At 38.9% G+C, this 13,073-nt stretch overlaps 1 protein-coding gene across 3 annotated transcripts in view; it reads right to left on the bottom strand.

Annotated features, from left to right (window-relative positions):
• The window catches only part of PIR (pirin), a 91,545-nt gene that overhangs the window by 16,876 nt on the left and 61,596 nt on the right, over positions 1-13,073 (bottom strand). For all 3 annotated transcript variants that reach the window (XM_081043608.1, XM_081043609.1, XM_081043610.1), the window contains one exon: positions 3,941-3,985. In XM_081043608.1, the coding sequence (XP_080899734.1) occupies positions 3,941-3,985 (45 nt within the window). The remainder of the gene's footprint in view (positions 1-3,940; positions 3,986-13,073) is intronic.

The raw sequence follows: 13,073 nt of genomic DNA, 5'->3' as shown, positions 1-13,073 counted from the left end.
GCTTCAGTACAAGACTGTGTCAAAGATGATTCTCTCTCCCGCACAATTTTTAAAGCTACTATTCAACAGTCAGCTTGGAAGGCTGTATAAAAAATTAAGAAGATCCCAGAAAAGCAGAAAATACCTCAAAGAAATACTTTTTAAAATAAGAAAGTGTTAAGTCTACTCATTTTATTTCTGCTAACTCCTTCTCTTCTTCAGGGTGTCACCTTGAACTTGAAAATATCTGACTATATGTATTTCCAATATCTACTTAAACAGAAAAAAATAATTACTTGCTTATCAGCTCCTACCATCTGTGGCTGGCAGGTGCCACCCTGATTTTATAAGCAAGATAAAATTGAGCCAGCAAAGTCAGAAAGCATTTTCTGGATTTTCTCTATAGAATTTATACGTTAATATATATTCAATCGCTATTTCTGCTTTGTCATTTCTTTTTCTCTGGTGATTTGTTCTTGCTCTTTTGTTTTTCTCATTAGCATTTCTATTAGCGGGTGAGTAGAAGGAAGGGAAGGAGATAAAATTCAAATGAGGTCATCTGGCCAGTCACTCATTGGTTAAGCAGAGTCCCAAGAGCCCAGTTTTGGGAGCTGGATTCTCTCCAAGGTCCAGTTTACTCTGGACAGATACAAGTTTGCTCCAATGCTACACACTGTGACCCCATTTCCTGCCAGATGTTTTGGACTTGAGGCCCATGGTCACAAGACCAGGCCAGTACATACAGATGACTCAGGAAAATCTGCCTCACCTCCAGAAAAACAAGTAGATGTGTAAGTCATCTTACCTCTTGAATCGTTGAGCTTTTCACTTGTTAAATTCTTGGACTAAAGGTCTGTCAGGAAACAAGGCTGTAACTACAGATTAAAACAGGTTTTGAAGATTATTTGTAAATTTTTCTCTCTTTCATCCTTACAATGCCATTTAACCCAAAAGCGAATGTGAGCTTTTGTAGTGACAACCAGCTAAGAAAGGTTTTTACATTTTTAAATGGTTGAAAAAAAATCAAGAGTAGTATTTCATGGCACATGAAAAATATGTGAAATTCATATTTCAGTGGCCATAAATAAAGTTTTATTGGATCAGGCACCCCAATTGTTTCCGTATTACCTGTGGCTGCTTTTGTGCTACAAAGGCAGCAGGAATAAGTCATTGCAACTGAAACTGGATGGCCTCCAGTGATGAAAATACTTGATATCTGGCCCTTTCCAGAAAGTTTGCTGCTCCTGCTTTTTCTCATTCTACACAAACATTTGTGGTATCCTTACCACCTTAAGAATTATGTGCTCCTTGAATAGACATTTCTCCAAAGAGGACATACAAATGGCAAATAGACATATGAAAAAATGCTCAACATCACTAATCATCAGAGAAATGCAAATAAAAACCACAATGAGATTTCACCTCACCCCAGTCAGAATGGCTATCATCAACAAGACAAATAGTAACAAGTGTTGGAGAGGCTGTGGAGAAAAAGGAACCCTCATACACTGTTGGTGGGAATGCAGACTGGTGCAGCCGCTATGGAAGGCAGTGTGGAGGTTCCTCAAAAAATTACGAATAGAATTACCATATGACCCAGCAATCCCTCTCCTGGGTATCTACCAAAAAAATCTGAAAACATTTATCCATAAAGACACGTGTGCTCCAATGTCCATTGCAGCTTTGTTTACGGTGGCCAAGACATGGAAACAACCAAAATGTCCTTCAATAGATGAATGGATAAAGAAGTTGTGGTATATATACACCATGGAATACTATTCGGCGGTAAGAAAAGATGAAATAGGACCATTTGTGACAAAATGGTTGGATCTTGAGAGTATAATGCTATGTGAAATAAGTCAGACAGAAAAAGCAGAGAACCCTATGATTTCACTGATATGTGGTATATAAAACAAAAACAACAAAAGAACAAGACAAACAAATGAGAAACAAGAACTCATAGACACAGACAATAGTTTAGTGGTTACCAGAGGGTAAGGGGGGTGAAGGGTGGGAGATGAGGATAAAGGGGATCAAATATATGGTGATGGAAGGAGAACTAATTCTGGGTGGTAAACACACAACGTGATATATAGATGATGTATTACTGAAACCTATGTAACTTTACTAATAATTGTCACCCCAATAAATTTTAATTTAAAAAAAAGCGCCAAACTATGGAGGGGTAGCCAGCATTTTTCAGTGGATTTATTTTAAAAAATCATGTCCTCGTGCTCGCTTCGGCAGCACATATACTAATAAAATCATGTCCTTTCTTTATTAATTTCCATTTGTGTAGGTTACTTTGTTTCTCTTGAAATCATGAGTCAGGAATGCTACTTCCATAAAAATGGTTTGGACCTGCCATTTTTATAAAGAACTGCATGAGACTCAAAGTTTTCAAAAGAGCCTAAAAACAAATGATGCTTCGTCTCTTCCAGATGGTTAATATAGTTTAATGTGTGTGCACATGGACTTGTGCTACACTACATTTTTTTTCACATTTTCTCAAATGCTAAAATAAATGAATTTTGCTTCTGACCCATACCTGAAATGCTATTCAGTGAAAGAAGAACTAAGCCCATTCCTACTATATAAAATCAACATACATGGATTTGTGTTACCAGTATTTTCCAGGAAAAAATAATTTTAGGAAGCTGAACACCCCATTTTGGAGAATGGCTCTGGAAAACGGTTTAAATGGCTCGGGGTGTGGCCTTCAAGGCCTCAGCAGAGGTTATTACTAAGCTAGCTGTCTGGGGCTGGGAGTGTATTGCCCAAGGAGCTAGCCACGTTAGGGGCCAAAGAAATTCATTACTAAATTGGCTAGCCTGCAGGAGGTGGATGGAGAGCACTCAACCCTACAGGGTCTCGGCAATGGGGTTTTGGCCTGCACCTTGGAGCAGTCAGAGGCTCTGCCCTGCCCACTTCATGCACACCACCCGTCACTATCCATGAGGGGCAGGGAAGGAGGGAGGGGAGGCTGCTTCTCTTCCTTTAGGTCTCCCCAGCACAGCCTGAGATGCGTATTTGAGTGCAAGGAGTTTATATGGGAGGGGAACCCAGGAAACACCAGTCCAGGAATAGGGGAAGTTAGGAAAGGGAAGGCAGATGATGAAGGGCGTGTTATCAAGCACACACCCACCGTGGGGGGCTTAAACATAATCCCAAGGGGAAACTCTAGGAAAAGGCCTCACACACAGGCCTCAGAGTTATCCCACCAGAGGGGTGAGGGAGCTTTGGGCAATGATAATTCCCCAGCACTGACTAGGGCAGAGCAGCCTTCCCAGGTTTCAGAGAAAATTTCAGGCCAAGAGTCACAGACACTACTGGCGGTTGGAAGTTGGTCTGTGGGCCCTGAGGAGCTTAGATAACAAACTAAAGGGTCCCGGCATTGTCATCATACAAAGAATATGGGGTGGGTCGAGGGGACTGGGATTGAGAAGCCCTTGGTTCTGCTCCTGGGCCCAACTTAACAACCCTGTGAAGTTAAATAACTTTCTTTAGATTTTACTTTCTTCATCTATAAAATGAGAATTGCTTGAGTTTCGAATATCCCATCTAGACTCGACTCAACAAGAGACACATACTCAAGGCTAGAATAAGAGAAAACCTCCTTCCTGCTCCCCTTGGAGCCTGTTAGAGCTCCATCCCTTTACCATCATAGCAAGGTGTCAACCCATACAACGGTGCTTAGACCTTACATTTACACACAGACCACAGTAAAATGGCTGCTGTCATGACTGGCATGCACACTCTCCTCCCTCTCTGAACTTGCTGGGAGCTGAGAGGCGCCCTACCCTGAGTGTTCCAGGATGTCCTGGGTTATACAGGAGGCTGGTGCTAGACGGACAGGAGGCGTACTATTCAATGACATGAAAGGGTTCATCTTACCTTTCCTCTCCTTCAGTAGTTCAAATTATATTGCACTTGAACCCAAAGCAACATGGTCATCACTTACCAATATACACATTTCCAGATATGGTATAAATGAAGCTTGTCCACTCTGAAAAAGGGACAAGCGACATCAAAAGGTTAGTGTCCATAATGCCAAAAGGAACAAAGATATAACAATGTATTTAACAATGTCTCTATATATGAAATATAAATATATAAATTGACATAACAGATATAAAAAATAACCTTGGAGATGAAATCATTTATTTTCTTTTAGCTACATGCTTAAAAAATTAAGATCTGTGAACTGTTTAAAACACACACTCCCACTCTTACATGTGCAGATGTGCACATACATATACCCTTAAATGACTTGGCCCCAAAGGTTTTATAGCCACCCAGGTAGATGATGTACAATTCACTTGGCTCTATATCTATAGGCCAGCAGCTGTATTAACAAACTTCCAGTCTTAACATCATGCTAATAACTGCAACACACCAGTCTGGCTTATCTTATTCGTGGTGCTTCCGTCTCTCCAGGAACAGAATGCTAGAAATATGCTTTTCTTTACTTAGTTGCATTTTCATTTCCAGTGAACTCATTCCTTTGTATCTATCCTACAACAGAGCATCAGATCCAGGGATGCAAAATCTTTGAGGCACAAATGGGCTTCGGATGGCTGATGCAATCCCTGGAAATGTCCACACAATTTTTCAAGTGTGAACACTTTTCTGTGAAGAGGGTACACAGCATTCACCAGATTCCTACAGTGACTCATGGGGCCAAGAGCTCAGAACCATGGAGCCCCTGCCATTGGCTCTCTGAGCGCCAGCATTGGATTTTCATGGACATTTATGCAGCGTACCCATGGCCCAGAAGACATGTTGTAGCACTGCCGAGAGACGTGAACCTAGAAATGGCAAGCTCAAAGTGGAATTAGGACATCACTCCATGTGCCTTCAGTGGGAAAGGAGACCTGGGAAACAAATGCAGGGCAGAGTGCAAGGTAAGAAGGGCAGGCAGACTGGAGTCTGTGTGCGAGTCAACGTGGTGACACAGTGAACAAAACAAAGGCAGGGATTGGAAGGATCATGAAGGGCATAATATACTTGGGGGAAGTGGATATGATGGCAGGTGGGTTGAAATGTGCAACAGAGGCACAAAAGAAAAGGTATAACGGATAAAACTTAACATAAATTCAGTCTGGTTAAGAAAATGCAAAGGATAGCAAAAGAAAGACATTTGGGTGGATGCCAAAGAATATTTTTTCATCCTCCTACTCCGGTGTTTTCTCTCTGAGATTTTTTACTAGAATAAGTTTTAAGTCCGCTGGAAGTAACACTATTTGCTCATAGCTCACTCACACTTCTGCTCCCTTACTGATGCACTCGATCGGTCTTCTGAACATTTACCACTCACTGGGGGTGGAAACAGGAAGATGAATAAGGCACAGCTAGGTTTTCAAGTTGTGCAACTTTGGGAAGGGAGGGTCACGTAGATGCTGAAAACATGCTAACAATTCACAGCCTAGTTGCACGTGTCTTATCCAGATGGGCTGACTCTACTGCAGCACTTCTGTTTGCTTTCTAATGGATGCTAAGTTTCCTTAGTCCTATTGAGCCTGATTTACAACAAAGTTGCAACAAAACCCCTTTCTTAACTGCTTTTTAAAAATTTTTGCCATTGGAAATTGTTAAAATTTCTTTTTCAAAGTGTAAACATCTGTATTTCAAATATCTCTATTTTTTATCATTATAAAAAAGTAATACACTTAATTTTTTTAAGTTTGAAAATATTTTAAGACTGAGAGTATGTAGCATCAACTAAACAGAACATCTTTCTGAAATCTTCATACTTACCCTGACATATTGTTAGCAATGTGGTACTTGTGCTTTCGGTTTCTTTGTTTTATGCACTATATACTGTTTGCTTAAAAACTAGAACAAACTCAGTATTCTGTTTTGGATACCTTTCCATGTTAAAACAGAGAAATAACTCTTCCTTGGGAAAGACTGCAAAGCATTCCATTGTAAGGACATGTCGTAATTTATACAAGATATTAAAAAATTAATGGTTTATCAACCAAAATGCCCATCGGTGGATGACTGGATTAAGAAACTGTGGTACACTTATACAATGGAGTATTACGCAGCCATAAAGAAGGATGAAATGTTAACATTTACAATGACATGGATGGACCTAGAGAACATTATGCTAAGTGAAATAAGCCAGACAGAGAAAGACAAATACTTATGATCTCACTTATATGCGGAATCTAAAGAAAAGAATAAATGAACGAACTAGTTAGAAACAGTCTCAGAGACATAGAGGAAAAACTGAGGGTTGCTAGATGGGAGGGGGTGGAAATAAGGGGGAAAGTGAGGGGATTAGAAACCACAATCAGTAACCACAAGATTGCCACGGGGATACGAAAGTTATTTGGGGGAATGTAATCAATAATGTTGCAAAGATTTTGTAGGGTATCCGATGGACATGTGTCTCATTAGGGAGACCACCTCAGGGATGATGTAGATGCCTGATCACTGCACTGTACACCTGAAGCTGAAGGTGAACAATAATGAATGTCAACTACAATTTTATATATATAAATATATATATGTATATACTTACAAGAAGTGGAGTACAGCATTAGGAATAGAGATACTGGAAATGTAATGGCCGTATGCAATGTTAGAGGGGTAGTAGGTTGGGGGAGTGGGGTTATCACTGTATGAGGGATATAAATGATAAATGTCTATTACATTGTTTTGTACACCTGAAACTAATAAAAAAAATAATGGTTTCTGAGTTTGACAGAACCTCAAAGTTCTCAATTGCTTAACTGGGTTTTTATTCAGGATTATTTGGATTATTCTAATCCCATTTCTCCTCTACTCCTTTTGCTTCATTCCTCCTCACCCCGCAAGCAGAAAACTAATCCACACTTAATTGCCTCGGTCTGTTTTCTTTCCCTTTTTATCTTCTTACATAATCCAGAAGGACCAAACATTTGCTTAAAGAAATGGCCAACTCAATTTAATTCAACACATTCACCTAATTTTGCTCCATGAAAAAGTCTTCTATTAGAATATAGAATCCATCTTCATTAGTAATAACACAATTCATGTTACTGGTTGGAAGGCACAGAGTTTAGAGGAACTAAACTCTGGTGTAGGAACAGAGAGGGTAATTTCCTTCTTTAATTCTTCTTAACCAGTTGTCCATCTGTACTTCCTTCTATTAAACCTCGTTTCATTTCCATCAAGCATTGTTTCTTAAAGATACGACAAAACAAAAGCCAAACTGTGCGAATGTTTACTATATGTTTAAGAACCACTACATTTTCTTAGAATTCCTTCTCTGCTAAGAGCAGAATTGCATCAGCAAAGAGCTCTCTTGTGAGATTTTCAAGTCCTCAGTTTTCTATCTTCCCCCACCTCTCCTCCTGTGCCAGGAATTGATAGCATCCTCACATTTTTATTGTGCTGTCAGAGGTCACAGGCCCTACAATTTCCTGTCTTCTACAAATGTCCCCTCTAAGTTACAGCCCCTTTGCAGCTGGAAGCCCTTCCCTTCCCTGGTAACAAAGAAAATGAGTTGGGATGGAGGTCACATTTCACCTCTGGTCCTGTAGGATGGTTTAATCAGCAACATATTTAAGTTAGAACTCCTTTAGTCAAACAGAAAAAATGTAAAACTTTTCTTTTAAATATGTAAATCATTTTCTGTGGCATCTGCTCTCATTTCCAGGGAGGTTCCCAAGTCTTGCAAATGTCCCTAGTGAAAGCTTTAGCTGGCCTCAATTCTTTGTCTTTATCCAGCTCATTTTCCTCCAGCCTTTCAGTCTTACAGCTCATTATTTTAATGAACTTTACAACTACTCCTTATATACATATGTATGTGTGGAGAAAGCACAAAAACATGGCCTGGCGTCACATGAAATCCCGACAAAGGTTAGCTCTGGGGAGGGAAGAAGAGAGAGGAAGGGAGCCAATGAGAGAATGAAACTCTCCCAGAAGTCTGGGTCCTGCTGGTTGCCAGATCCCAAAGCAGCACTGGTTCCTAAGAGCCTCCCCACCCGCTGTATTCAGCATGGGCAGGCAGCTCTCTCCCCAGGGACCTACTTCATCCCTGGCCTCCTGGGACAGGAGGTAGACCCACCTGGTCCTCTCCTCCCATTCATCATTCCACCATATTATATTCGAATTTTTATTTTGAAATAATTTCAGACATACAGAAAAGTTACAAAAACAGCACAGAGAATGACCATACATCATTCACCCAGATACTCCAAAAGCTAACATGTTATCACAGATGCTTTATCATTCTTCCTTCTAGAAATATGTGAGAGAAAACATACTGACCTGATACCCCTTTATCTTGAAATAATTTTTAGTATGTATTTGCTAAAAGCAAATATTTTCCTACACGATCATAGTGGAGTTACAAAAACTGTGAAATTGTTACAATATCAGTGAAAAAATTATGACCATTATACAGTACTATTATCTATGTATAGATATTCAAATTGTGCCAGTTGTCTCAGTAGTGCCTTTTGAGGCAAAAAGAAACAAAACTTTCTAGGCCAGGATGCAATTCGAGTTCCTGCTGCATTTAGTTGTCATCTCTAATCTCCTTACATCTGCAACTGTTCCTCAGTCTTTCTCTTTCATTAAAAGGACATACCGTTTATTTTGTAGAATGTCCCTCAGTTTGGGTTTGTCTGACGTTTCCTCATCATTAGACGAAATTTTTAAGTTCCTTTCCCTCTCAACTTTAGAGGGTTTTTTTGTTTTGTTTTAATTTCAAGACTTTATTTTTTTTAATTCAGAAGAGCACCATGGATAAAATAATGAACATATATGTTGCCATATTTCATCTTTTTCTTTTACAGATAAAATCATATAGGTGAGAGAAATGTCCCCTAACTGGTTGCCTCCAATTCATTGTATACACACAGAAAATGTGACCTTTCTAGAAGCCCCACTTAAAACCCTGTGGTGCCGTGGAAAACAAACCAACTAAGTAACTATAAAAAAAACAACAAAGACAAACATGCAATCACAAGCAGAAAGGGCAGGTTTAAAAAACATCAAGTGACCCCTAGAGAGATCTATGACCAGATTCTTAACATCTATAAGCCTGTTTTGCTTTGTAAAATAAGGAAATAATACGTACAACACAGGGCTGTTGTGATGATCAAGTGTCATTGTATATCTGCATATGCATATATACATATACATATGTATGGACATGTGTGTTATATGTTTTTCACCATATCTGCACAATGCCTGCACTTAGTAGGCATTTAACAAATGTCAGTTCCCTTTCCTGCCCCTTCCTTCTCTTCTAACCTTCCTCCAACATCATGTAGGCCAAGAGGTTGCAGCAGCAGCTATCTACACTTCTGATGAGTTGTGACCCAGGGCAGAGAAGGGTTATCATCACAGAGATAACCCCATGCTCCCCAGCACGCCCCCCCCAAGTCCAAGCTAATGAGTCTCCTCACAGACTGTGCTAAACGCTGAGCAAAGGTCTGTAGGGTCACTGTTTCCCAAAGGTCTAGAGAATAGATCTTTGCTGTCCTCTTCAAGCACCTCATGGCACTTAGGATTCTGTCTGTGTCCCAACGACCCCTGCAGTCTAGAATTGGTGATATAAGGTGGGATTTCTGATCACACAGCAACTGACAGCTCATTCATTATAAGATCTCTAAGCTGGCCAAGTACAGAAATTTAATACCCATCTTATAACCCAACATAAACAGCAAGAGAGAGGTGTCAGCTTTGTATCTCTGCCATCTGGACAAGAGACAGGTTATTTCAGGACCTTTCGCTAAATGTGGTGAGTGATATTGATAACAAAATACTCAATGATATTGCATAGAATGGTACCACACAAACACACTTGAGACAATTTGCTTTCCAGAGTAAAATATACTCAGAATGTGTTTCAAACATTCCAGAATGGTCATACTATGGCCTGTGTTTATAAGTCATGGGGATATAACACTCAGACCTGTCTCCAAAGATCCTATATTTTAAACAGTAACAATTGCAACCCACAGGAAAATCTTCCCTATGGTTTAGTCCACACAGATAATATGAAACATTCATTGCATTAGAGACTAGCAGAAAAACTAAAAAATAAAGGAAATTTAACATTTTGAAAAAGAAATGTATTAGCAATGTAAGCTCTTTGGAACATAAATTCTCAGTAGAAAGCCTTCTAAGTGCCCAGAATGGAGCCTAACCCTCTGGGGGACAAACTCCACAGATTATTTTCTTGCTAATAAAATAGCAAGAAAAAAACATATTAAAAATCCCTGGAAACTTATCCTGCTCTTTAGAGACTAAGTGTACATTGAAGTTTTCCTAGCAACAAGACATTTAATATGATCATTTTTTAATTAAAGTAATACATGCTACTATTATTTCTTGGTTTTATTTGAACGGACCTTTTCTCCTCTTCAAATATACAGTATTCACAATTGGTTTTTAATTGCTCAGAAAATTTCAGAAAATAATTTAAGTATGTAGTTATAATAATAAAATTATATTTAGGGCTGTAAAATAGAAACTATCTTAGGCATTTGAACTTAGACTGAAACCAAGTTTGTAGATAATTAAGAACTAAAACAGATAGAACTTTAATGGTTAAATAAAGTTTCAGAAAACAACAGAAACCTGGAATAAGCAGAGAATGTCATAAATACCCCTAGGATTATTGTGGGACATATTTAGACAGCTGATTGTTTTTAAGAGAAAAATAGTTTTAAATAGGACCTGGAAAATATGAAAAAAAATACACCCTTGTCAAAATTGAAATGTGTTTCAATTCTTAGAATAGTTTCTTACTTTATATGGACTCTTAACGTAAGAGTCAAAGATGATTAATTCTCTTAAAGATAATACATTAGATAAACAGAATACAATCTTCAAATTGGTGAGATTATACATTTAAAAATTTTAGAAAATAGTCATTTTTTAACCTATTTGCAAAATCTTGGGTTTATTTATCAACATACCCAAAGCACTACAAGTAAGAGTATTGGTCACTAAAGGTCCATTAATTTGTCTGGATCTTAGTGGTTAAGAGCCATAACGGGTTAGAATCTCAGCCCCAATACTCACTAGTTAATTGAACTTGAGTAAGTTACTTAACCTCTTTGTATCCTAGTTTCCTCATCTGAAAAATGGGATAATCAGTCTTTGACTCATGAAGTTATAAGGATCAGAGGTGTTAATTAATACAGGGCAAGTTCTTAGAGCAGTTTCTGGCAAACAGTAGGCACTGAATAAATGTTAGCACTATGATTATTATTACTACTACAAGAAGGCTCAGTGAACTGTGAGTTCCCGAAAATGTGCATGACATTCCCCATCATGTATATTTGCCATTTTTTTCTCTTTTTCAAAGCCACATTTTTAAAAAATGCAATTGCACCTCACCATACATGAAAGCTAATTTCAGGTGTAGGTATATCAGTAAGAAAGGCAAAACAAGAAAGCACCTGTAATGGAGAGAATATTTTTATGATCTTGGGTTAGAAAAAAGTTATTAAAGAGGCCACATAAAGCACAAACCATTAATAAAGACACTGACTCATTTAAAGAATTTGTATTTATTAAAATGCAGAAAATATAATAATATAGAAGGGTGGAAAAGAGGCAAAAGATATCTGCAATACAAATAACTGACAATGACCAGTATTCAGAATATATAAAAAGCTCCCATATATCAATATAAAAAAGACAGACAATCCATTTAAAGGAAAATGATATGACAATTTTCTATTTCAGGCAGTGGTTCATGTTCATCTCTGCTCTGAAGACATCTACAACTGTCATGGGTATATTCTGAGTATGAGGGAAACTGTGTTTATATATTCTAATGTACTACTTGGTAGGTAGTCCGCTTTGCAAAAGCTGGCCATGAATTAAATCATATGTTATATGTAGTGAACAAAATCAGCCTTCACTCTGTCTCTGAAAACACCTGAAAAACTAAAATTCCACATGAAGCATTCATATTTGGGGCATTCTTCTTTAAAAAGCAGATAATGACAATGAAAATGTCCCATTTGGGCAGGAACTCTGAGGAGAACTCACCATGTATTTCTCTAGGTTCAATATTTTTTTTTAAATCACAAGAGAAAAAAATGACTAAAACTGAAAGCAACAAACAGGACAAAGAAACTCATAGACACAGACAATAGTTTAGTGTTTCCCAGAGGGTAAGGGGGTGGGGGGAGGGAGATAAGGGTAAGGGGGATCAAATATATGGTGATGGAAGGAGAACTGACTCTGGGTGGTGAACACACAATGGGATTTATAATTGATGTAATACAGAATTGTACACCTCGAACCTATATGATTTTACTAACCAATGTCACCTCAATAAATTTAATACAAAATTTTTTTAAAATCCTTCTTCATTTTTAAGTCATTGACACTACGAAACACTATGTGGCACTTTGATCTAAGAGTGTAAGCTTTGGTGAGTTGACTGTAAGATACCTTCTGCTTCCTACTATCCATGCCCTATGTAATCCCCTCTCTCTAAGTGTGGGCTGCATCTAGTGACTTGGTTCGAAGGAGCAGAATAACGCAAAAGCAACAGGCTGTCACTTCTGAGATTAGACTTTGGCTTCCATCTTGCTCACCCTTTTTGGCTTTCTTACTTGCCGGCTTGATGAAGCCAGCAGCCATGTTGTGAGCTGCCCTATGGAGAGGCCCACGTGGTAAGAAACTGACAGAGGACTGCGGTAATAACCCTCAAAAAACCAAATGCTGCCAACAACCACATGGATGTGGACTTGGAAGTGCATCCTTCCCAGTCAAGCCCGGCTAACACCTCAGTTGCAGACTTATAAGAGTCCCTGAGCCAGAGGACACAGCTAAACTGTGAGATACTGTGAGATAACAAATGTTGCTTTAAGTCACTACGTTTTGGGGTAATTTTTAAGCAGCAATATAGATAACTGACCCAATAAGATCTCTTTCGAGGCTGGCCCGGTGGCCCAGGCGGTTAGAGACCCATGCTCCTAACTCCGAAGGCTGCCGGTTCGATTCCCACATGGGCCAGTGGGCTCTCAAACACAAGGTTGCCAGCTCAATTCCTCGAGTCCCACGAGGGATGGTGGGCTGCGCCCCCTGCAACTAAGATAGAACACAGCACCTTGAGCTGAGCTGCC

This window comes from Rhinolophus hipposideros (assembly GCF_964194185.1).
Source record: "Rhinolophus hipposideros genome assembly, chromosome: X".
Taxonomy (NCBI): domain Eukaryota; kingdom Metazoa; phylum Chordata; class Mammalia; order Chiroptera; family Rhinolophidae; genus Rhinolophus; species Rhinolophus hipposideros.
Note: the sequence above shows the minus strand (reverse complement) of the source record. Positions and strands in the feature narration are given on the sequence as shown.